The sequence below is a fragment of the Zalophus californianus genome, chromosome 13, assembly GCF_009762305.2.
Source record: "Zalophus californianus isolate mZalCal1 chromosome 13, mZalCal1.pri.v2, whole genome shotgun sequence".
NCBI lineage: Eukaryota > Metazoa > Chordata > Mammalia > Carnivora > Otariidae > Zalophus > Zalophus californianus.
Window position 1 is genome coordinate 3,057,385 of NC_045607.1, and position 25,335 is coordinate 3,082,719.

The 25,335-nt window shown below is 59.9% G+C and overlaps 1 protein-coding gene across 6 annotated transcripts in view; it reads left to right on the forward strand.

Moving 5' to 3' along the window:
• VAV2 (vav guanine nucleotide exchange factor 2) overlaps positions 1-25,335 on the forward strand; it is a 170,655-nt gene that overhangs the window by 15,584 nt on the left and 129,736 nt on the right. For all 6 annotated transcript variants that reach the window (XM_027615347.2, XM_027615351.2, XM_027615349.2 and 3 more), the window contains exon 2: positions 19,974-20,090. In XM_027615347.2, coding sequence (XP_027471148.1) covers positions 19,974-20,090 — 117 coding nt within the window. The remainder of the gene's footprint in view (positions 1-19,973; positions 20,091-25,335) is intronic.

The window sequence follows — 25,335 nt, forward strand, 5'->3', positions numbered from 1 at the left end:
CTCCATTTCAGACTCCCCTTCCCTGATCACGATGTTCTCGAGCACGCCAAGTTTTGCCTTCGTGAGCACGCCATTTATTCAGGCTGTAAACAGGTGCTGTCATCACTCAGAAGCATGGGGCCGGCTCGTCGGAATCCGGCTCTCTGGGGAAGCGTACATCCCCCGCTTGTGTGATTCATGTCCAGGTAACACGATGGCCTTTGCAGAGACCCAGCAAGACTGCCGCAAAACCCAAAATAGTCGTGTGGGTTGTTTTTAAGAGGTTTTCGCCTGTGGAAACAGTGGTTTTTCTTAAAAAGGGCCCTGCCTTCCGATTGATTTCTTTGGGACTGCTTTATTGCTATTGATTCAGTAAAGCTTTAATCAGGAAACAACCTTGCAGTAGGTTCTGGGGAGGGTAACTTGCCAGCCTTGTTGATTTTTTTTCAGCGAGGAGCATTTGCCGGGCCCCGGGGACCGCACGTGAGCCAGCCGCCTGGCGTCTCATTCTCAAGGCCTGGGCTCGGGCAGGGGCGGACCCCAGGACTGAGCCCCGGGCTGTCAGAACATGGGGCTCCCTTGCCGGACACCATGTGGAAGCTGGAGACCCAGGCTGGGTGCCCTGCCCCCCACCCGTTCCTCTGCTTCTGAGAGCCTCCAGGTCCTGTGCCGGGAGGTGGGGCACAGCTGTGAGAAGGGGGGCCATGGTTTTGAGGGGAGTCTGGGCTCTGCCTTCTACTTCCAGACCCTGGAGGGTCATGGCCTGCCCCCTCGCAGTTTGTGCCCTCTGCAGGCCCTGGGGTGGATGGGAACAGAGATGCACATGGGTACGTGCTGAAGGCTTACTGGTCTGTTTGCCGCAGGGAGGACACTGTGCGCATCGCCGCGTCCCCACAGAGCTGGGGCCGTCACCTTCCTCACCACCTGGGAGCCTGCTTTGTCACTGCCACGTGTGTCCCAGGTGGCTTTCCGCCCACGTTATTTCACGCGTGCCGAGGTAGACACTTGCTTCGTGTTCTGACCGCTCTGAAATCGGCGTGGGTCTTGGGGCCTCACAGGAGGGGTGTGTCAGACTGTGGGGTCTGCTCCGCTCGCTGTGCTTCCTGTGAAGCCGCCAGGAAGAACCTCAGGTGACGGGAAGGTGCCCGGAAGTATGGGGAACACCTGGCCCGTGGGTCCAGCCTGCCCTGTGACCTTGAAGCCGAGAGGGCGAATTAGTAAACAAAGAATGGAATTGGAGACCAAAAAAAATCACAAACAACGATTTCTAGAAAACCGTTCAAGGAATTAATTGACCCAGCAGCACTCATCCCAGACAGGCTTCTCCGTTTCCTCCTTGTTGATAAAATCATCACTGAGACGGTGGAGTTTCTGGTTCCTAGGAGCCTTGCAGGGTCGGGGTGGAGGCCTCTCCTGCCCGTGCCTGGAGAGAGATGAGAGATGGGGCCTGGACAGGCGTCCCCGGCCACCCCGACCTGTGGCCCACCTGGGCAGCCCAGGTGCCCCGGGGGACGGTGACTGTGGGGGACAGAGCTGCTCTCCACCCAGCCCCTGGGCCCTGGGGGCGACTGGGATGGTTCCTTGCTCTTCAGTGCTCTCTCTGTGCCCAGCCATGAGTTCTGGAACCTCTGCTCCAGGGTAGACCCCTACCCCCAGCAGTGAACATGGTTTTGGTGCCCTGCCTGAGTGTGGGGCCTGGGGTAGGGGCTGGGGCACTCTCATCCCAGGTCTCCTGAGGTCTGGCCAGAGCGGACAGGGGGTTCCAGACTTTGTGGGGTCCCAGACACTAGCCTTCTTCCACCCTGGTTCTCATCGGGGGAGCCAGACTCTCCATCAGAGCACCCCATTTCCCCTCTGCTGCCCTTGGCTTTTCGGGCAGACTGACCCTCAGCCCTCCATGGAGAGTTCCAGATTTGGGCCTGGGCCTGGCCTGCCTGAAAAGCTGCCCTGAGAAGGACAGGGAGGTGCCCTTCGTGTGGCTGCTCAGTGGCCACGTGGATTAGTGATGTCTGCTGGGGTGTGGGCGATGGAGGGGGACACACTCTCCGTAGATTGATTAGTAATGTCTGCCGGGGGTGTGGGTGATGGGGGGGAGAACACACTCTCCTTAGGTTAGTGATGTCTGCCGGGGGCGTGCGTGATGGAGGGGGGATACATTCTCCTTAGATAGATTAGTGATGTCTGCCGGGGATGTGGGTGATGGAGGGGGGGGACACACTCTCCTTAGATTAGTGATGTCTGCCGGGGGCGTGGGTGATGGAGGGGGGATACATTCTCCTTAGATAGATTAGTGATGTCTGCCGGGGGCGTGGGTGATGGAGGGGGACACACTCTCCTTAGATTAGTGATGTCTGCCGGGGGCGTGGGTGATGGAGGGGGGATACATTCTCCTTAGATAGATTAGTGATGTCTGCCGGGGGCGTGGGTGATGGAGGGGGACACACTCTCCTTAGATTAGTGATGTCTGCCGGGGGCGTGGGTGATGGAGGGGGGATACATTCTCCTTAGATAGATTAGTGATGTCTGCCGGGGGCGTGGGTGATGGAGGGGGCACACTCTCCTTAGATTAGTGATGTCTGCCGGGGGCGTGGGTGATGGAGGGGGGACACACTCTCCTTAGATTAGTGATGTCTGCCAGGGGCGTGGGTGATGGAGGGGGACACACTCTCCTTAGATTAGTGATGTCTGCCGGGGGCGTGGGTGATGGAGGGGGGATACATTCTCCTTAGATAGATTAGTGATGTCTGCCGGGGGTGTGCGTGATGGAGGGGGGGGACACACTCTCCTTAGATTAGTGATATCTGCCAGGGGCGTGGGTGATGGAGGGGGACACACTCTCCTTAGATTAGTGATGTCTGCCGGGGGCATGGGTGATGGAGGGGGACACACTCTCCTTAGATTAGTGATGTCTGCCGGGGGCGTGGGTGATGGAGGGGGGATACATTCTCCTTAGATAGATTAGTGATGTCTGCCGGGGGCGTGGGTGATGGAGGGGGCACACTCTCCTTAGATTAGTGATGTCTGCCGGGGGCGTGGGTGATGGAGGGGGGACACACTCTCCTTAGATAGATTAGTAATGTCTGCCGGGGGCGTGGGTGATGGAGGGGGGACACACTCTCCTTAGATAGATTAGTGATGTCTGCTGGGGGCGTGGGTGACGGAGGGGGACACACTCTCCTTAGATAGATTAGTAATGTCTGCTGGGGGCGTGGGTGACGGAGGGGGACACACTCTCCTTAGATAGATTAGTGATGTCTGCTGGGGGCGTGGGTGATGGAGGGGGACACACTCTCCTTAGATAGATTAGTGATGTCTGCTGGGGGCGTGGGTGATGGAGGGGGACACACTCTCCTTAGATTAGTGATGTCTGTTGGGGATGTGGGCGTTGGAGGGGGACACACTCTCCTTAGATAGATTAGTGATGTCTGCCGGGGGCGTGGGTGATGGAGGGGGCACGGGTGATGGAGGGGGCACACTCTCCTTAGATTAGTGATGTCTGCCGGGGGCGTGGGTGATGGAGGGGGGACACACTCTCCTTAGATTAGTGATGTCTGCCAGGGGCGTGGGTGATGGAGGGGGACACACTCTCCTTAGATTAGTGATGTCTGCCGGGGGCGTGGGTGATGGAGGGGGGATACATTCTCCTTAGATAGATTAGTGATGTCTGCCGGGGGTGTGGGTGATGGAGGGGGGGGACACACTCTCCTTAGATTAGTGATATCTGCCGGGGGCGTGGGTGATGGAGGGGGACACACTCTCCTTAGATTAGTGATGTCTGCCGGGGGCGTGGGTAATGGAGGGGGACACACTCTCCTTAGATGAGTGATGTCTGCCGGGGGCGTGGGTGATGGAGGGGGGATACATTCTCCTTAGATAGATTAGTGATGTCTGCCGGGGGCGTGGGTGATGGAGGGGGCACACTCTCCTTAGATTAGTGATGTCTGCCGGGGGCGTGGGTGATGGAGGGGGGACACACTCTCCTTAGATAGATTAGTAATGTCTGCCGGGGGCGTGGGTGATGGAGGGGGGACACACTCTCCTTAGATAGATTAGTGATGTCTGCTGGGGGCGTGGGTGACGGAGGGGGACACACTCTCCTTAGATAGATTAGTGATGTCTGCTGGGGGCGTGGGTGACGGAGGGGGACACACTCTCCTTAGATAGATTAGTGATGTCTGCTGGGGGCGTGGGTGACGGAGGGGGACACACTCTCCTTAGATAGATTAGTGATGTCTGCTGGGGGCGTGGGTGATGGAGGGGGACACACTCTCCTTAGATAGATTAGTGATGTCTGCTGGGGGCGTGGGTGATGGAGGGGGACACACTCTCCTTAGATTAGTGATGTCTGTTGGGGATGTGGGCGTTGGAGGGGGACACACTCTCCTTAGATTAGTGATGTCTGCCGGGGGCATTGGCAATGGAGGGGGACATACTGTCTTTAGATAGATTAGCCATGTCTGCCGGGGGTGTGGGCGATGGAGCAGAACCGGCTGCTTATGTGCCTTCCCTGGAGCAAGCATCTGCGGTCAGCCTTGGAACTGCCCTGGGGTGTCCAGCCTCATGACCACTCCCCTTCTCTGAGCACCTGCCTCCTGCCTCCCCCTCCTTGGGCTCCTCCAGGGTGGCTCAAGCACCCCCTCCCCCCCATGACCGCCCCTGCCTGGTGCTCCCAGCTCTGCTCCTACTCAGCTGGTATTGGCCCTGGGGGCTTTTCACACTCTGGCCCGGCTCCGTGCTACCGTGAGGGAGCTGCAGCTACCCCCCTTACTCTGGATCTGGGACCCCTTCTCTCTGGGTCCAGGACCCCTTTTTCAGAGTCTAGGACCCTGAATCTGGACCCGGATCTGGACCCCGTCTCTCTGAATCCAAGATGCCTTCTTCCTGGGGCCCGGATTCCTTTACTAAACAGAGGGTGTTGGAGTCGGATTGACAAAGTGCCACAGGACTGGGCTGGCGGAAGGTCCCACGTTGTAAGCTGTCTGGAGAGAGGAAAGAGCCTCGCCCTAGCTGAGGGGCACCTCCCTGTTCTGTGACTGTTGGCGTTAGCCGACTCCTAGAGAGGAGGAAACCGAATACACTTAGCTTCCCCTTTCCTCTCAGATCCATGCTGGATTTCCTGGCTTGAGGAAGTAGTTGGCAGTGCCGTCACGTGGCGACAGGGTTTGGGGTGAAGCTCCCCGAGCTAGCGTCCCGGTGAGCAGCTGCATGTCCTGAGTCCCTGGGCCACCCTGGCCTTTGCTCAGAGGTGGAGAGGCCTCTCCAGGGACCCGGGGAGGTGGGGAAGTAAGGCTCAGTCTCTCGTGGTTAGCGTTTTAGCGGCCAGATGATGAAATCCCCCACGGGCCAGAACTTTCTTGGCTCAGCCTGGGCCTGGGAGGGGCAGCTCTGACCTCCCCAAGCAGCAGCGACATGGTGTGCTTGAGCAGACTGGGTCTCTGTGCGGTGGGTTTGGTGTCCCGCAGCTGGGTTACATGTCTCACTCTTTCCTGTGACACTGGAGCAGTGGGCAGCGTCCTTCGGGAAGGACGTGCCTCCAGCTGTTGGCCGGGCCGTGCTGCCTCGAAGGCTCTGGGGCACGGTCCCTCCCACCCAGCGTCCGGGGGCGCCAGGCGTCCCGTGGCTTGAGACCCCACGATCCAGCGTCTGTCTCCATCTTGCCTTCCCCGCCAGCGCCTCTGACCGCGGGGCTTGCCTCTGGGTCGCCGCGCTCTGGCCCGCCCCGGGCTGCCCTGTGGCTCTGCAGCTGGCGGGCTGTGCAGTCCTCCCCACCCCGAGCCGCTCCGCTGCACTCTCACTTCCCTCGGCCGCCCCCCTTCTCTCGAAAATAACACCCGGGTGGGCGGGCACCTCTCAGGCCCGGCCTGGGAGCCTGGCTTTAACTGTCTCTTCCCGTGGGGGGTGGGCAAAGGGGTGCGCTGTCCTTCGGGGTGCCCTTGTGCATGGCACCATGCGGGGCCTGGCGGCCGTTGGGGTGATGGCGGGGTGAGGGATGAGTGAGCGAACACAGGAGGGTGGGGGACCGTGCCGGGGGCTTCCCGGGGCGCTCATCTGCCCAACCACTCTCACTTGCTGGAACCCATCTCTGCCCAAGGCTGTTGGGTGGTGACCGTCAGGGACGGTGGCTCCACCAGGATGCCCCCTGTAGTGGACACGGAGCCTTGGGTTCAGCTGTGGGAGTGGCCTGTGCAGGAGAGAGCTGCTCACCGTGTGACTGTGCTGGTGAAACTGTGGGAACACCCCGAAGGCCCAGCGGCCAGGCGTCGCTGGAGCATGTGACCCCAGCCTGGGGAGGGTCCCCGATGCCTGGCGCGGGGTGCCACGTGCCCGCGAGGAAATGCCAGGGCCCAGAGCTGTGTGTTTTCCCCAGCAGGCTGTTTTGTAGCAACAGAAAATACAGGGTCAAGAGTGTGGACGGCAGAAAGGCCTCACGTGGTAAGTGGTGCTTTAGGGCTGGAGCTCATGTGGGCTTTTGTTTCGTTCCAGACTCCCCCCCACTTATATCTAGGAGAGGCCGTTCCTATTTTGGGAGAAAAGACGAGCAAAGTTTTACCCCTGGAGTGCTGTCCCTGGCACCTTTCTTTCCGTTACAGTCAGACGGACCCCGCAGGCAGCTGGCCCGGGAGGGCCTCAGTTTCCCCACTTGGTGAGGTGGTTGGTGCTGGTCCTCCCAGCCCAGAGGGACTCCAGGGCCCTGGGTGCTGTGGGCAGGTGAGCTGCCACGTCCGCTGTCTGCCCTCCCTGGGGCACCCTGAGCAGGTGGGGCCGTGGCTGGAGCTTGGCTGCCTGCAGCTGAAACGCCTAGTTCTGGCTCAGCTTTCCTGTGTGGGGACAGCTGGGGGCATGCCCACCCCTGCCCCCAGCTCCCCACCCCCCCCCGCAGCCTCCCTCCCCCGCTTGGCTCCCACCCGACTGGGGGCGGAGGGTGAGTCTGCAGCTGCGAACATTCCTGACCCCAGTTCAGGGGCGAGAGCCCAGCTGCTTCTGGCAGACAATGGGGTTCCCGCTCCCTGCTCCCCATGCCCCCTCTGTGCTCTCAGTGCTCTGCCCTGGGGCTGGTGCTGGAGCCGCTGGAATTTCCAGAAAGTGCAGCTTCTCTGGTAGAAAAGAAAAGGCTGCATCCTCAGAAGCATGCTGTGCTGGCCTAGCTGGGTTTTTAATACATTCACAGGACGCGCTTCTCCAAAAGCCAACCCAGAGTGGAGATGGCTTTTTAAGAAATCCTAAAAGTAATGTCCAGTCATTGGAAAAATGAAAAGAAGAGACAACATGGGACAGTTTCCGGACTCCCGTCCCAGGCAGGCCTGTGTCACTGTGACTTTGAGGCCCTCAGGCCCCCAGTGTCCATCGCAGGCTGGTTTTGCTGCTCCTGAGACAGCCGGAGACCCTCCTGTGGGGCCGGGGGCAGGGAGGGACTGGTCGGGGCTCAAGATGCATCAAGTGAGCCACGGCGGTGGGGGCTGGGGGGTCCTGGCGAGCCATCCGGTTTTTTTTATTGTGGTGAAATAAAGAGCTGGAGGTTCACCGTCTTAGGGGTTTTTAAGGGCACGGTTGAGCGGTGTTGGGTGCGTGCATGCACTGGTGCAGCCGTCCCCCACCCTCTGACGCCAGAACTTGTTCATCCCGAAAAATTGAAAGTGCGCCCACTAAACGACCCCCCATGCGCCCCTCCCCGCAGCCCCGGCATCCACCGCTCTACTTTCTGTTTCTGTGACCTTGACTTTTCCGGGGCCTCGTGGGAGCAGGTCCTGCAGCACCTCGTCCTTTTGCTGTTTCTGCTCAGCATCACGTCCTCAGGCCCATCCACATTGTGGCTGGTGTCAGGATTTCCTTCCTTTTTAAGGCTGAATAATACTCCACGGTGTGGCCGCACCACATTTTGTCCATTGTCCGTTGATGGCTGGGCGGCTTCCACCTCTGGCTGCAGTGAACCCGGCTGCGCACATGTCTCTTTGTCAGTTCTTTGGATAAATACCAGAGGTAGAATCGCTGGGTCCTACGATGATTCTGTTGTTAGTGTTTTCGGGAGCTGCTGCACCGCTTTGCACAGGAGCTCTTGCTCACGTGTGCGTTCCGTGTGGTCGGTAGTCGCCCTCCTAGCGGGTGTGTGTGGGGGGTCTCGTTCAAACCCCTGTTGAAGCTGCAGGACCCCTCCTTCCCCCTCTCCCGGAGGTCTGTCTTCCCGAGCCCCAGGGACTGCAGTCAGGCTCACCAGATGGGGAAACCAAGGCTTTGAGGGGGGCAGAGATTTGTCCACGGTCCCCAGCAAGCTGTGCACCAAATGGAGGTGCGTGTCCAGTGTCCTTCTGCCCTCACTGGCTGCCAGGGTGACCAAGACTGGGCAGGGGAGGAGATGAGGTCCTGATTCGGGAGAGTTCCCGTGCGCATTTTCCCCAGATGGAGAGCAGCATCTGCAGTTCCCTCCTGAGGTCACGGCCGGCCTCTCTGAGCCCGTGGGAGCCCGTGGGTAGGCAGCAGTCAGCGTGGGAACAGAAATCGGGAGAGAAGTGACTTCAGAAGGCACAGCTGAGATTTCACACGTAAAGGGCGTGCCTCGCGCAAGGGAGGCTGGGGAGTGGGGGCGGGTTGCCCGGCATTGGCATCAGGGGTCGGACCTGGCTTCTTCACAGAGGGGTGGCTCCCTGTGGGATCCCGACTGCCTGGGCCATAAATGACACGTGGCCTTTTGGGGCATGGATGAGTATTTGATTGAGTGAAGCCCCTGAAGAGACCGGGGCTCCTGACAGGTTGAGACTCCGCGGATGGGTGTTCCGAGAAGTGGGACCTCTGCCCCCCCGCTCAAGGGAGCCAGCATCTTCCTTGCAGACCAAGCCTGGGAGGCGTCCCTGGTCCCCCCCTGCCCCGCCGGTTCCCGGGGCTGGCAGAGCCTCCTGGGTTCCCGAGCAGTGCCCTTCTCTTCTCACCGAGCTCAACCGAGCATTTATGGTACGCAGTCAGCGGTCTCATGAAAAGGAACAGTATTTAAACACAGAAGGGACATGTGTACCTCTTATCCCCCGCCTGCTTGGACTTCAAAATACATTTCCTTGAGTCCTTGTCCACCTGCACGCGCTTGTGCTGAGCTTTACTCGTCACGACACAGACGTGCTCGGCACACACGCCCCCTCGTGCACCCCACACGGAGGAGGTCCCACTCACGGTAGCTGTGGAGTGAACGAGGGAGGGGGGCACAGTGGGCTCTCAGCTGCCGCTACGGCCTGACCTCCCGCTCCCGCACAGGGGACGAGTCCCCCCTCCCCCTGCAGCCCTCTGGGGCCAGCGTCTGGCTTCACTGAGCACCTACTGCGTGCTGCTCCTGCTCTGGGTGCTTTGGATCCTTGCTGACATCTGGGGAGCGGTGGTTCTGGCAAGGCCTCCTGGCCCCTGCAAAGCGAGAGGCAGCCCGAGAAGGCCTCTCCCCAGCTTGGGTGCTGCATGGACGCTGCCCCTCTTGGGGCCTTGCTGGCTGGCTGGCTGGGTGGTCATCCCCCGGCCCCCATGGTGACGGAGCTGATTCAGCAGCCTTGACTGCGTACAGGGACAGATGGACGGACGGACAGATGTCAGCTGTGTGTGTGTGTGTCTGGGGGGAAGTGACAGCTCCTGGGGCTCCCACCTCCTCTCAGGAACCCCCGGGAGCTGTGGGATGACAACGGAACAGGACACTTGCCCCTTCTTGCGATGGTGTGTCCACCTGAGGAGGGATTCTCCACGAGCATCCGCACGCTGCTGAGGGATGCTCTCTGCTGCACTTCTGGAATGGTGGCGGAGGAGGGTGTCTTATGTCCTTTTGTGTCCCTGAGGTGATGGGGCCTTGAAGATGCCCTGTGTGAGGCATGGGGTTGCCACATGTGGGAGTCACTTGCGTGAGCAGGCTGTACTGGGTGAGTGAGAGGGAATCTCAGCTGCCCCCAGGTGGGCTGCAGCCCCTGGGTGAGAGGGTGGCTTTCACAGAGTGGTGGGGGGACGGATAGTCTTGCTGGGGGTGGAAAACCACAGGCCTGCTCTGGTCCCCTCTTTTTGGGGTGCTCGACTGGGCACTCTCTTACAGCAACATGGAGGCAGCCACTGGATGGGGGGCCTGGAGACCTTAGATGTGCCTTCAACCTGGAGCTAGGGTCACGGGGGCAGGGGTCCCTGGCGGGTGTGGCAAGGGGAAGGCTCAGATTTGAACCCCAGTCTCTCTGCCTGAAAGCTGGCTGAGTTTGCCTGAGCCCCACACCTCGATTCAGGGGTGTCTGGAGCTGGACCAGGCACCGTGATATTCAGAAGGAGGAGGCACATCCCTCCAGAGCCCTGAGTTAAAGCTGGGGGCCCAGTGTGCCAGGTGTAGGATGCACGGGCTCCCACCTGAATGGGGGCCACGGGGGACCTGTGGGTGACAGGACTCTCGCCTTAGTTTCTCATCAAAACCCACGTCATCCATCCATCCATCCATCCCGCATACCTTCGCTGAGGGCCTGTGGGTGCCACACGTGTTGTGGTGAGGTCATGGAGTGGTTCAGGGCATAAGGGCTGCTCTGCCCGGCGAGCGACCTGGGGCTGCCAGGAAAAATGACCACACTGGGGGTTTACAACAACACTCTGCCAACTCTGGAGCCCAGAGCTCTGAGATCAAGGTGTTAACCTGGGCCATGCTCCCCCGCCGAGGCGTAGGGTCCTCCCTGCCTCTCGCAGCTCCTGGTGGCCAAGGTGTCCTGGGCTCAGGGTGGCGTCTCTCCCATATTCCTGCTCTGTCGTCACACGGCTTCTCCTCTTCTTTCTGTGACTCTGCTGTGTATCTTATAAGGGACCCTTGCCGTTGGCTTTAGGGCCACCCCAGCCCAGGATGATCTCATCCTGAGATCCCTGATTACGTCTGCTTAGACCCTTTTTCCAAATAAGATCACATTCACAGATTCTAGAGGTCAGGGCACACACATGTCTTTTTGGGGATCATCTTTCAACCTCCCCTACGCTTGGTAGATAACTTCCTCAAGCCTCAGTCTTCTCATCTGTAAAATGGCGATTGTGTCCGTGCTTCACTGATCATGTTAACATCAGCAGGACTGGTCAGACTAAAGGCCTGAGCGTGCTCCCTGATTCGGGGAATGTGGCTCGCCCCTGGTGGTGGCTGCTGTGGGTATTGCCCCATTTGACAGGGAAGGAAACCAAGGCGCGGAGAGGTGGAGTGGTGGTCCCCATGTCCAGGCTGGGCTCCTGGCCTGGACTTCATGGAGCACACTGACTCTGGTGGGGAGGAGGTGAGGCTGCCCCCTCTCCCCCATGACTGGGGCTTTGTGGACATCCCACAGAGCAGAGGAGGGGTGTTCCAGGGGGTGCACCCGGCCAGCCCCATAAGGGGGAGGGGTCTCTCGCAAGGAAGAGGTCACTCAGAGCCCCCTCCCTCTGCATGCTGACTTTCCCCAGGTGCTCACTCTCCCCAAGCCCCAGGGACTGCAGTCAGGCTCACCAAATGGGGTGTCAACCTGCCAAGGGAAGGGTTGACTGTGGGGCAACTTGTCTGGGACAGATTTGGACACTTGGCTGCACACACGGCTGGCGAAGGGCCTCCTGCTGTGGAGGCCGCGGCTCCCACCTCACCATCTGCCTTTGGTTCAGAGCATGGAAGAAGCTTCTTGCCGCCCTCTTGTTTCGGAATCTCTCTGGTGCTTTGGTATTATTTTCCCTCAATATTTGCAGCCCAGCAGGGAGGGGTAGTAAGGAGATGTGCGCAATCAGACGGGAGCGCCATAATCTGGTGTGTGCTGCCCACTCGGGGATGCATTTGGCTTTAATTTCAGCAGGCAACAGGAAAACAAAGGTAGCCGAACGTGTTCTGCTTGGATCTCTCCGGAATCGGATTACCCAAATTGCAGTGGAGAGAGGAGTCTGCTCTGAGGTTGACCTCCGAGGCCGCTTTTCTGGGAGGAAGAAGTGGTGGAGAAAATGAGTTGGCTGGGTCAGGGGCGACGTCACAGGAGGCTTGTGAGCCGGTGTTAGTGGTCTGTGCTGGGCTGTGGGAGACACGAGAGGGGCCGTGGATCCCGGGGTTGGGGAGGACGCGGGGGGGGTGCGCCGCGCCAGGCAGTGGCCGAGTGCTGATCTCCCTGAGCCATGCCTGCCCAGAGCAGCCAGGCAGCGGGAGAGTGGGATTTGAACCCTCTAGTGTTCAGAAGCCTGCTCAGGGAAGATGGTTGGCTGTGCAGGGAAATCCTAGAAAAGCAATTTCCGGCTGGCTTTGTAGAAAACCTTTGGTTTGACCCTGACCTTGAAGTCTCGACAACGCGGGCCACGCTTTATCCCTCCGGCTCACGCAGCCATTCGGCGGAGTGGCGGGTCTTTTGAGGACTACTGGGAACAATTTCCATCCAGGTATTGGACGGAAATCCCAGATTCTCTTCTCGGACAGCTGTGGTTTCTACAAGGGTCCCTGCTGCTCTCCTGTCCATGTCCTTGAGCCTGGGACCTCGGGGCAGGGTCTGGCATACAGTAGGCGCCTATTAAGTGTCTGCTGACTGGGTTGAATGGGCGTGAGCTGCCTACCTGCTCTGCTCGGGCTTCCAAGCCGGTACTTTTCCAGAATTGCTCTCCTTGGTGAGTTTCTCCCCAGGCGTTGAGGAGGAAGTACTTTAAGGTCAGGACAGAGATTAATTGTCTGTAGCCATCACTAGCTCAGCACAGCCTGGCTTTGCTCGCCATCTGCGTGCATCCTCCTGCTGGATAGCTCGACTTCCTCACCTGTCAGAACCTGCTGCCCACGCACGGCTCAGGGACTACAGACAGACAGACAGACAGACAGACTGGCTGGGCAGTTGGCGGGGAGCCCGGCACACTGGGTTTCGGGGCCTTGGTTCGTGCTGGTGCTTGCTGGGAGCCGGAGGTCCCCGAAGCCAGGAGAGTGCAGGAATCAGCCCTGACAGAAGCCAGGAGGGAAGCCCCCCGCTCCTACCCCCCCCAACCCCCCGCCCCCCTCGAGGCTGGACCAGACCACCTGGGTTAGGCCCGGACCCTCCCCTGGCCACCTGTTGGAGTGGGTGGTCCTCGTGCCGTGTTTCCACTGTAAAACGGGGATACGAGACAGCTCGGGAACTGTGTTGAGAAGTGAGCCTGCAGGGCTCAGGGCAGTGCCTGGCGTGGGCCCTGCGGATATTCGTTGCTGGACAGAGTGAAAATCCCCCCTGACGATGTCTCAGCGAATCTGAGCATGAGAGACTTAACATGCTGGACGCCTTCGCCACGTGGGGAAGCGAAAGACATTGCAGCCTTGTATCCTTTCTGTCGCTCTGTTTGGCAGGTGGTGGGCACGGTGCCGCCAAGCTGGACGCGGCCTGCCCTTGACCTGGGCGAGGCTGGCCTCCGGCAGACTGCCTCCGCATAAAGGCAGCGCCGCCCTCCGCTCCCAGAGGGGAGCCTGGCCCTGCGTCCAGGTGGCCCGCGTTCCATCAGCCCGCCGGTGCCGGGGCTCCCGGTGCGCGTGCGGCAGAGGAAGTGGTCTGAGTGCAGGAAGAGCTCCTGTTCAGTCGAGCCCCCGACACTGCACAGTAAGCCCCAGCCTGGCCTGCGCTTTCCCTGCCTGGAGCAGGGGAGGAGGTGCAGCGCCCCTGGCGACAGGCTCGGCAGCGTGGGCCCTGTAACGGGCGAGGGAAGCCCCTCGGTGTTGATGCTGACCATCTGTGGTTGTGGAGTTCCGGTCCCTGGTCTGACCTCCTGAGCTGCAGTGTCCTCATCTGAAGTGGGTGATAAAGGACCCGCATTCCCCGAGTTGTTGGCACGGTGAGTGGGTGGACCCTAGTGGCTGTGCAGAGGGGCCCATGGGTGGTACTGACATTTGCAAGAGAAAGTGGACATGCCAATCCCAGATTCCACCTGCCCGCTTGTTTCCGGGAGTCGCTTCGGGAAGTGAGGGCCTCCCCCGAGCAGCGACATCGGCTCATGGGGTCTCCCGATGCCTCTAAAGCCTTTGTGGGTCACGGCTGCTTTGGAGCGTTGACCCTTGGGACACCCAAGCATGCTTCATAGACACTCCCTCTTTTCCTCATTCACGAGATACTGAGCCTCCCTCTTGTCCCAGGTGTTTGGGACCCGGGGGAGAAGTTGGTCGCCGTTTCGATCCCATGGAGTGTCTGGCTGGCCTGTCACCTGTTTATTTACCCACAGGGCCCCAAGTGGGAAAGATCCGTTCCGGCACGCTACATCTGTTAAATAATAACGAAGCCATTTTAAAAGGTTTTTGGAATGAGCAGGGCATAAATAAAACAAGAAGTTAATTCATTTTCCCGTTTTTGTTGCTCAAAGGTGTGTCAGCTGCCAGTCAGAGCATCTGATCCGAGGCACAGCCCGGGCGGTCAGCGTCACTCCAGTGGGGCGGCATGCGGTTTGTCATGAGGGAGTGCAGTTTTATGCCACTTGTTGAGACATTTTAGGAACACTCCGCTGTGTCCGTGGAAATTCGAATACGGAGGACCCCCCTCCCCCCACCACCTCTCTCAGAAAGGCAGAGGTTGTAAAAGGCAATCCTGTTGTGTGGGTGGCTGGGAAGCTGATACGCCCCGTCTCCCTCCAGCTCCCGCGGGGGCTGTGGTGTCCGTGGGTCTCTCTTGAGCGGGGGGCATGGGGAAGGTGCCGTTCATCTCCCTGGGCTCGTTGGGTTGGGTGTGAGCAGCCAGCCTCAGACGCACCATCTCCCGGAGGCCTTTGGCCGGCCTCTGTCTCTCTCTCCCTGTCTTTGGGCAGCAGGGTTGAGGGGTGAGGCTGCTAGTGAGAAACCAGCAGAGGTGTGGACGAAGGGCCCAGGTCCGCCTGGGGTGTGGGCACTCCCCAGCTCTCCAGCTGACTGTGGCTCGGAGGGAGATTGGCCCTGAGTGCCGATCCCAGGGCCCCATCCCCTGGTTCCACCATTCCAGGGCACGACATCACAGGGAGGCTCTGGGAACAGGGACTTTGGGATGTGCTGGGGGAGATGGCCCAGGGTCAGCTGACACTTTCTAAAGTAGTCATCTTGAGGGAGGGGCCCAGCATCTTAGAACTCGGGGGGCAGGGTTTTCTTTCTGCATTTTACAGATGGTGAGATGGGCATGGAGAGGGCAGGTGGGCGTGGACCTGGAGCACCCAGGCCAGGCCTCTCCCCACCAGACGTGCCCGCTTCGGGTCTGCAGCTGAGCCTCTCCGCCCTGCCCCAGGGCGAGCTGGGGCCCCAGGACTGGGAAGGCTGGGGATGCCAGCCGGGGGCAGTTTCATGTCAGGGGCAGTTTACAGGGGCCAGGGGAAGGTCAGGGGCATACAGGGAGCCCAGCCTGGGGCTTTCCCTGTGGGGCTCCCCCTTAGCTGGGCATCGCTGCGGGGCGCAGCAGGCCCCTGGCTTCCTGACCCAGCTGGCGAGGCGGCCAAGGGACTTCCCTGGGGCAGGCCCTGTAAGAGGAGGTGAGGGGACACCCTGAGAGGTCCTCCTCCTCCTCACCAGTTCTCCAGGCCTCACTTTGTCTGTCTGCAGGATGGGGCAGTCACGTTCCATGCCTCACAGGGCCGCTGCAGGTGTTGGGTGGGTTTGTGTGCGGGAGCACATCAGCATGCTGCAGGCCCCCCTATTACCTCCCTCTGTTGATGCTTCACTCAGACCGCACATCCCCAGAGGAGGCCTGCTAACCAAGTGGCTTTGCCTCGCTCGCTCAACCTCAGTTTCCCCTTTTGTACCTCTCTGTCAGTACTGAAGTACATGAGCAGCCCCTGAGGGGACAGAACAGAGCCCCTGGCCCTGGGCGTGTGTGGTGGATGCCGGGTGGATGTGAGTTCTGGGGGCAGGGTGTCTGATTTTCCACTCTAGCTCGCCCACGAGGGGCCACAGGAGAGGGCACGGAGGTCTGAAGGCTGTCCTGCCCGGTGGCCAGGCCGTCCAGTTCTCCTCCACGTCTCCATGTGGGGCAGGCAGTGTCTTCCCAATCGTAAGTCGGTTTCGGTGCCACCAAAGAGCAGTGGCCGTGTGGGGCCAGGAAGCCTGCCCCCGAGGGTGCTCTGGGGCCTCATGGCTCAGACGTGGGGTCTTGGCTCTCAGGGCTGGCCCTGCCTCTCACGTCCGGGATCCCCGTGCTGGGACAGGCCTTTTGATGGCGAATGACAGATGACAGTGGACGGCAGGCCCTGCGAGGCTGGTGGGGGGCAGCTGGGCACAGAGCCTATGTGTTCTTGCTAATCTGATTTCAGCCTGATGAGTGGGCGGGATGGGGGGGTCAGGAGTCCACTGCACGGGCAGCCCATCTTTTGGTGCAGTGGCTAGGGCCCTCCCTGTGGGCTGGGGCTGGGGGAGCAGCGGGTGGGTGGTGCCCTGAACAAACACAGTGGGGGCCTACTCCACTCTGGGCCGCTTGTCGCTTGTCAGGGGGCCAGTTTTCCGGGGACAGACCCTTATTGTGGCCACTTAGCTGGACTTCTGGTGCTGAGCGTTCGTCTCTAGATGCTGGTGAAGCTGTGACTGTCCCTCATAGAGGGCCCGGGGGGGCCGAGCAAAGAGATGAAGGCCACTCGCCCCTACGGCCACAGGGACACGGCCCATGGCCTGGCCTTCTCTGGCCACAGGACAAAGATGGGCAGCTTCCAGGCTGGCACTGGCCACTGTCTGGACCCTCCCTCGCCTGCTGTCCCTCAGCCTGTGGCTGGGATGTGCCCCCGGCATCCTCTCCTCATCTTGCCCTTGGGAGTCTCTCTCCCAGAGTCGAAGCCGTCCCTGCTGTGAGCGAGGGACCGTGAGCCTCTGACCGGCCAGGCCTCGGCCCCATGCCCTCCTGAGCCCAGGGGTGGTGGCGAGGGAGAGGCCGGCGGTCAGGCGAGTGGACGCGAGCAGCAGAAACAGCAGGCCTGCGCTCCCCGCTGAGTGGAAAGAGGAAGGGGCCAGGAGTCCGGACACAGGGCCAGCCCTTCCTTGCTCTGCCCCTCTCCGTGTCTGGCCACTCCCCTAATTGTACAGCGGTGCGGCGGGTGGAGTGCCCGTGAATCTCCTCACTCAGAGCAGGCCACCTGTGAGAGGGCAAGGGACACTGGTGCTAAGCGCAGCGGACAGTAGGAGTGGCCTGGGACGCGCGACACCTGTCCTCTCAAAGGACCTTCACTGTTCCACGCCAGATGTGGGTTCCAGTCTTGGCTCCACCCCCTTCTGCTGGGGAGCCTCAGTTTCCTCTCCTGAGAAATGGGCTGAATGATTGGAGGGTGGGGAGTAAAGGCATCCTGTGGCAGAGCGGCAGAGCCGGCCGGGTGCTCGGGACGCTGTCCGTGAAGGATGCCGCCTGCTCTCGCTGTGGGGCCCGGTTCCGCCCGGTCCCTCTCCCCGGGGTCTGAACCTGTCTGTGTGCTGCAGTTTTCCCAGGGCCAGCCTTTCTTGGCCGTGAGCTGCGCAGGGCTTGGTCCTGGAAGGTTGGGGCCCCCGCGGCTGCTGTGGGGAGGGGCCAGGCAGGCAGACGCTGTGCCCGCAGGGCAAGGGGCGCCTGCTCGTCCTGAGCCTCGAAAGGAAGCCTGGCCTCGCCGGCTGCGATTATGGTTAGGAGCCGTGTAATTAACTCTAAAAATGGGAGGCTGAGGAGGACGTAACATGGATGCTCAGTGGAAATTGGAGCCAGGCGATGCTCAGGCAGCCGTGGAGCTGGGCTGAGGCTGCAGGGTGGGCGGGACGGTCTGAGACCAGCAGGGACCCGGGGGGGGGGGTGCAGGCTGGGGTGGCCTGTTGCTGGCCCACAGACTGGGGGGCTTAAAACAGAGGAAGCGTATCCTCACGGTTCCGGAGGCTGGATGCTCGGTGAAGGGGTGTGCCGGGCTCTCTCTCTGGGCCCCTCCCCTCTTCCGGTGGTTTGCTGGCCATCGCTGGCCTTCTTCGGTGCACGGGAGTGCCCCCGGATCTCTGCCCCCACCAGCACATGGCCTTCCTGTTGGGTCTCTTTTTCCGTTGCTCTTTTTTTAGTTAACTTTTAATGCAGTAAAATCAGGATGCACGACATTTACTTTTTTGTGGGGGAGGGGCAGAGGGAGAGAGAGAATCTCAAGCAGACTCCCCACTGAACGTGGAGCCTGATGTGGGCCTTGATCCCCCAACCCTGAGAGCATGACCCTGAGCTAATGCCAGGAGTCGGCCGCTTAACCCACTGTACCACCCAGGGGCCCCCAAAATTTACCAGCACTAAGCATTTTTAATACACGTACAATCCGGTAGCATTAGGTGCCTTCACGGTGTTAGGTCACGATCACCTCTGTCACTTCTAGAACTTGTTCATCGTCCCAAACTGAAGCCGTCCCCAGGAGACACAGACTCCCCAGCCTCCCCTGCCGGCACCACTGTTCTGCCTGTCTCTGTGAGTTCAGCCTCGTGTAAGTGGGCTCCTACCGTGTCTGTCCTTCTGTGTCCATATGACCCAGAAGCTTCAGGTCACAGAGGACAAGACTGAGGAGCATTTGAGGCCCAAACCGGCAGCTGTAGCTATATTCAATTTAAGGTAATTAGAATACAATTGACAATGTAGTGTTTCGGTTGGACTAGCCTCATCTCCAGCGCTCGGTGAGCACATGGGTCTTGTGACTACCCGGCTGGACAGCAGGTGCACAGAATGCATCCATCCTTCCGGAAAGTTCTGTGGGGGCATACAGTTGTAGGCTCATGGAGATGAAAGAGAAATGACAAGAAACATCATTGGACCTGGGGCCAGAATGTGCTTTGCTGTCAGGACGTTGTGGTTGTCCTTTGTTGAGGAAACGTGAGGAAGTACCATCTGTAGACAAGGACGTGTGGGATCCACGTTGATTTGCTGATGTGGGTGCTCTGATTGTGGAAGGGGAAGTCTTTGTTCTTAGGTGCACTCAGATGTTTGGGGGGGCAGGGGGTTCACATCCGCGGTTTGCTCTTGCTCGTTCAGAAAACACCGTATGCACACAAAGCCAGTGAGTCTGTGTCGGCCGTGACCGGGGACCAGCCGTGGCCGGGTTGGAAGGAGCGGCCCAGCCCAGCTCCGGGGCGGGGGTTGGGCACGGCCCGCGGGGGGGCACACGGGCAGGTGAGACGCCGCTCGGTTTATGCCGGGCCTGCCGTAGCTTGTGATTGCGGCCTTCCCTTCGTCTCTGTCCCTGCGTTTGCATTTTCAGTGGGTGGCACACACTCTGCTTCTCTTGCTGTCCAGCCCTGGGCCCTTAGGGAGTTGTTGTTGATGAGGACCCCCGCACCATGCATGCCACTGTCCTTGCCTCAGGGGACGCCCTTGCCAGCTGGACTGGTGGGCCGATGCTCCCATGCCCAGGCGCTCACGATTCCGTCCGGGTACACAACCCAGCGAGATGTCCGGTTGGAAAGCCGGCCTCAGGAGCCGAAGCCACTGTCCCTCGTCCTGCAAGTGGGAATGAGCAGACAAGCTTCGAACCTGGGGCCGAGCCACTCCAAATCCTGCTCTCCAGGCCACCTGGCCTGCTGCCCCCGTGCCTTCCTTACCGGGTCCTTCTCCATGGGGACTGCCGCCGGCGATCCCCTTCAGCTCCCAACCCCAAACCTCCCGCCCCAGTTGCTTTGCCACGCACAGTGCGGGTGGGAGCCCAGAGGTGGGGTTGCTGGGTGGAGGAGGCGCCCTGCCTGCGGGTCTGGGAACTCTAGCCCTGGTGCGTCCCCTAGGCTCCCGCCGTGACTGGTGTGTGCCGTTCCCGGCGTCCTCCACGGACAGGGCAGCTTCCACGAGGGCAGGTCTGTGCCGGGGAAGGCGGTGAGTGTGTGCATGCAAGTGTGCCTGCGTGTGTTCGTGCTCTGTTTTTGCTGACTCAAGACCAGCATATTTCCGGTCACGATCATCTGCGCTGGATCCTCTGGGCGGGGCGCAGGACAAAGGGTCATGAGCGGCCAAGGTGAGCCGGGGGTGCTGGTGGCGTCTGGACCAGCGGGCCGGCGGGGCTGAGGCTTCCCAGGGCCGGAGTGCGCGTCTCTGCCGGCAGCCGGAAGCCAGAGTTTGCTGCGGTGACTTATAGACCCTACAGGCTCAGCGTTCTTCTCTTCTCTTCTCTAGTTCCTGTGCTTGAAGAACATCCGCACCTTCCTTAAAGTCTGCCATGATAAATTTGGACTGAGAAACAGTGAGCTGTTTGACCCCTTTGACCTCTTCGACGTCCGAGACTTTGGGAAGGTGAGTGGTCTTCTCCAGTGTCCGGGCGCAGTGGCCGAGCGCCGGCTCAGTGCGGGGTGGGGTTGGGGGGGCTGGACGGGACAGGCCTGGCCCCTCCAACACGGCGCTGTGAGGGCCTTCCCACCCCTGTGTCCTGCACGGGCAGGCTGGGGTGGGGACCATTATATCTTCTGATGGATGGTGGCTGAGGGTGTGAAGGAAGAGCTGGTTCTGTGCTGCCTGCAACCCGGGGGGGTCCCCAGTCTCCGTGCACTCTCCAAGGATGGCACCACGCCCCCGCTCCCCCCCCCCCCCGCCCCGCCCCGCCCGGGGCTGTTGGCATAGCCTCGGCCAGACAGCCGCTTCCCGGACTGCCCGAGGAGCTCATTTCCACCTGCTGATGGGAAACATCAGAAGATATTTATTGCTTAATTTATTGGAGAAGCATTATCGGGGACTGGGTGTTTGAGGAAATGTGCTGTGAATACATGATTTATGAAATGCAGGGAGACTTCTGTATTTGCTTTTGCAAGTGCGGAGAAGTCCATTCCAGCGCTAGGATTACCATCCGTAGCCAGGACTTCCCCATGAGCCACCTGGCCTGATGGGACTTTCCCTGGGTTCTGGAATTCGCTAGAAAGGAGATTCAGGGACCCCCCTCAAGAGCCCACCCCTGTGCGATCGCCACTTCTTACCAGTTTCTGTTTCCCCTGGAAAGGCTCACTCGAGTCCTGCTGCTGGGGTACCCCTGCCTGGGGCCCCAGGCCGCCCTGCTTCCCTGTGCCCGGGGCACGCGTGCTGGGGCAGGAGTGCCGAGGGTGGGATGGGGTCGTGCTGGTGTCCTTTCCCGTCAATGGGCTTCTCAGTTCCCCGGGGTTGCTTTCAGAGGGTTGGAGCTCCTCTCCTGTTCCTGTTCCTCCTTGTGCACGGCAGTGCCCTGGGCAGGGAATGCACGCACACACGTACATATATACTCACGCACAGAACTGCTATTTACAGTAACCGTGTAGAGAAAAAGGGTACACCCTGGCCAAATTTATTTCTTGGCCGGCGGTTAAAATGCAGATGATCCAGTCTATAATTTCATTTTAGTTTTGATTTGCTACCGCTGAATGCAATGATGTAAATAAGACGTACATAAATTTAGATAAAACTCTCATTGTACGACCCACCAACCGTGTGGTCACGCAGTTTGCAAGGGGGTGCCCCTCGTGCTCATCAGAGGTTCCAGTGAGGCGGCTTGGCTCCAGGGTGATGTCCCAGCTGTGTGCAGAAGGGCTCCGTGGAGGCTGTGCTGGAGCTGGCCTCTGGTCTGCCCACATCGAATTGGTGATGCCTTGCCATGCCGTGGCCTCTGCTGTGGAAGGCAGGAGTGGGCAGTGGATTTGGACCAGGAGTTGCGGTGGAGCCTTGCCGGGTGACGCCTCAGACCTGGTCGCTGAGCTGCGTGCGGGGACGTCAGTTCATGCCTTGCACTGAGGACCCTTGGCTCCGGGAAGGGCAGGGCTCGGGGAGAGCTCCCCCCATCCTGCCTCTGCTCTCCACGTTGTGACCCTTGAGTCAGACTCCTTGAAAATCTGGCCTTGCTAACTGGCTGGATGACTTGGCAGGTGACCCGGTGCCTCTGACCTCTGTTTGCCTGGCTGTGGGAGGTGGCGAGGCGTCCAGCCCCTCAGTAGGTACTCCTGAAATGCCGAGCATTTGTCGCTGTCCCCCCGCCCCAGGTTTGGCCGAAACGGAACTAGACCCTTGTAGATCTGTGGCCTCTGATTTTTTCCCCTCTATTATTTCACTCATAAGCTGCACCTTTGGAAGACCGAACCAGAGAGCTAAGCACATGGACTGCGGACCCTTGCAGGCTGCGTTCGAGTCCAGCGAGCAGCCATGCCCAAGTGACTGGCTCAGTTTCTCCAAATCCTACTTGTAAAGTGGTGGTAAGAACACCACCCTCTGAGGTCTGCTGAACAGGAAGTAGAATTGTGTTTCTGGAGCGCTTAGTCCCTGGCACACGTCCCAGGAAGCTCACCCTTGTTCTCTTCCTCCCTTCTCCTTGGTCCTTTGGCATCTTGTTGGCTGCGTGGAAGCCACGTGGGGCTCCAGCAGAGCCTGGCCTGCCCCCCCCTCCCCGCCCCGTCCTCCCGGTCTGTCTGGCTGAGTGTCCTTGTTCAGCTCCCCCTGCCCCGCACGTGATTCTTATCGAGGTAAACCCGTGGTTAGCATTTCCAAGCTGAGGGCCAGCCGAGGTTTGGGGCACCGGGACGTGCTCTCCCCGTAGGGGCCACTGTTCCAATCTGTTTGCTTGGCTAATCCTTCCTGATGTCCAGGGGCGGGATACCCTGGAAAAACCCACACAAGCAAAGCCCCAGCGCCCATGGCCTGCTTTGCTTGGTACCCAGACGGACAGGACTCTCCCACCCCTGGAGGGTGGTGCTGGGCAGGGCGCAGCAGTGGACAGGAGGGCTTGCTGATGGCAGACTGCTGAGAAGGAGCACGTCTGGTCTTTATTCAGAGATGGGCCAGGCAAGGAGGTCCCTGTGCGTCGCTCCATCGGGGCACAGAGACAGAGCGTAGGTTCTGTGCATCACTTCAGGGATGTTCACGGAGGTTTCCCGTGGGCCCGAATTTGCCTTCTGGCCTCCAGGAGCTCAGTCAGCAAGGCCTGGCAGTTCCAGATGGGCCTGGTGGCCCTGACTGACGTCAGACCATGAAGATGTGACTGCTCGCTCTGCCCTCCCGCTGACCCCCGCTGCTGCCCCGGAGCGCTGAGTCCCAGTTGGCAGGAAGGCAGCGTCTGTCCCAATACTGAGCACAGCGCTCTGTAGGGTCAGAACTGACCCTTTGTCTCCTGGGTGGGTGAGGCCAGGGGGGCAAAAAGAGTGATGTCTAGAGCCAAGTCTGGTTGCTGCCTGGAGCCTGTGTGGAGGGGGTGCTGACACTTACCCTGGGGGAAGGGTTTGGGACTGGCTGGCGGGAGGCTGCCCAGGCTGGGTGTGCGGGGCTGGGGCCCGGAGGGGCAGGTTTCCATCTCACTTCTTGATGGTTGTCTTCCACATACAGTCACGGCATTCTGGAGTGCAAAGGATCCTTATGGAATAGCTGGTTAGTTAGTCTCAGGCTGCTTTAGAAATTTCCAATTTTGGGGGGGGGCGTGTTATTTAAGAAGGTTCGATTGCGTTCAGATCCGGTCCCTTGTTCTTTTTCTAAGCACCTGCTTTTCAGCTTCCTGTCTCCCGTGTTGCTGGAGTCACTCCTTGGAGAGAAAAGGCATTGATGCATTCATTCATTCCTCCGTCCACCCACCCACCCATTCATACACCCATGCACACATCTGCCTACCCAGCCACCCACCCATCTACCTACCCACCTGCCCAGCCATGCATCCATCTACCTCCCTACCCACCCAAGCCACACATCCATCTACCTATCCACCCACTCAGCCACGCATCCATCTACCCACCCGCCCAGCCACCCACCCATCTACCCATGCATCCATCTATCCAGCCACCCACCCATCTACCTACCCACCTGCCCAGCCACGCATCCATCTACCTCCCTACCCACCCACCCAGCCACCCACCCATCTACCTATCCACCCACTTAGCCATGCATCCATCTACCCACCTGCCCAGCCACCCACCCATCTACCTATCCACCCGCCCAGCCACACATTCATCTACCCACCTACCCAGCCACCCACCCAGCCACCCACCCATCTACCTATCTACGCACTCAGCCCACTCAGCCATGCTTCCATCTACTCACCCACCCAGTCATGCATCCATCTACCCACTCACCTACCCAGCCACCTACCCATCTACCTATCCACCCACCCAACCACGCATCCATCTACCCACCTACCCAGCCACCCACCCAGCCACCCACCCATCTGCCTATCTACCCACTCAGCCATGCATCCATCTACCCACCCGCCCAGCCACCCATTCATCTACCGACTCACCCATCTACCTGTCTACCCACTCAGCCACACAACCATCTATCCAGGCGCCCAGCCACACATCCATCTACCCACCCGCCCAGCCATTAGGCACTTAATTTACCATGCATTTTTGAAGCACTCACTAGGCTAGAGATAAAAGGGAGAGAAAGACTTGCATGGCTTTTGCCCTCCAAGGGGAGGCCCACATTAGCTCCTGTGCCATTAATTATAGAAGAAAGGAGAGAGTGGAAACCCTAGAACTTTCCCAGAGGCTGCCCGGCTCTGACCCACCTCTCAGCCATGACACTGGAGGTTTTCCTCTGTGAGTTCGTTGTGCGGAGGATCTGGCACACTGAAAGCATGGCTTGTGTTCTTAAGGGAAAGGCTAAGGCCCCCTCCCCGGGGGTACCGCTGTGGAGAGCTGGGCTGATTGCCACATTCTTCCTGTGTACAGACCGGCCTGACCCCTGGCCCTTGGGCATCTCCTTGGGCCTTTCTGCTGGGGGAGAGTGGGCCGAGCAGGGCAGGTGCAGAGGGAGATGTTGTTTGGGAGCCCACGAAGCTTCAGAAGGTGTTTACTTAACCAGGTTCTCTGCTCCCTGGTGAGACCCTGGGCAGAGGCCTTGGGGCAGTGGGCAGGTGGACCCCTGGAGGCCCTCGAGGGCTGCGGGAGCCCTGGGTGCAGCCAGCCACTGAAGGAACGAGCCCCGCTCACCAGAGGAAGCTGGCCAGGTGCTTTCTTTCTAGAGCCTTCTCTCGTGTGGGTCCTGTTGGAGCAAGGTATGGAGGTGGCCGGCTGGAGAGAGAGGGGCTTAGCAAAGCAGACTTTGCAAAGACTTGGGCTCCTCGAGCTTTCCTTTCTGCAGGGATGAGATGAAGACAGTGTGGGCCCTCACGTGGCACATGAGGTCTCAGCAAGGATGTGAAGCTTGGGTCCCGGTCGGGTTTGCTAGTGGTTTCTTCCTCTTCCTGCACCTCCTCCCTCCCACCCCCAGCAGCCTCCATCCAGCAGGAGCTGGAGGGTCTGGAAAATTGGTTCCGGAAGTCGTTCCTTCTTTGGTGGCTCCCCTGGTATTTCTCACATTAAAGGGATTGAGTTTGGGTGGGGCTTGCTGGTGGGAAATCCCGCCGGTACGTGGACCCTTCCTCTTTTCCCTTCATGTCCTCTGTTGGATGCACAGGGCCCAGCGTGGGAGGGGGCGTGGGAAGGCCACACAGGGGTCCTGCTTCAGCTGGATCTTCCAGGGAACGCCATTGCCCTGGCTTGCACGCTGATTGGGAATTTTGGAGAGAAGATGCTCGTGAGACCGCAGAGTTTCTGTGGCTTTC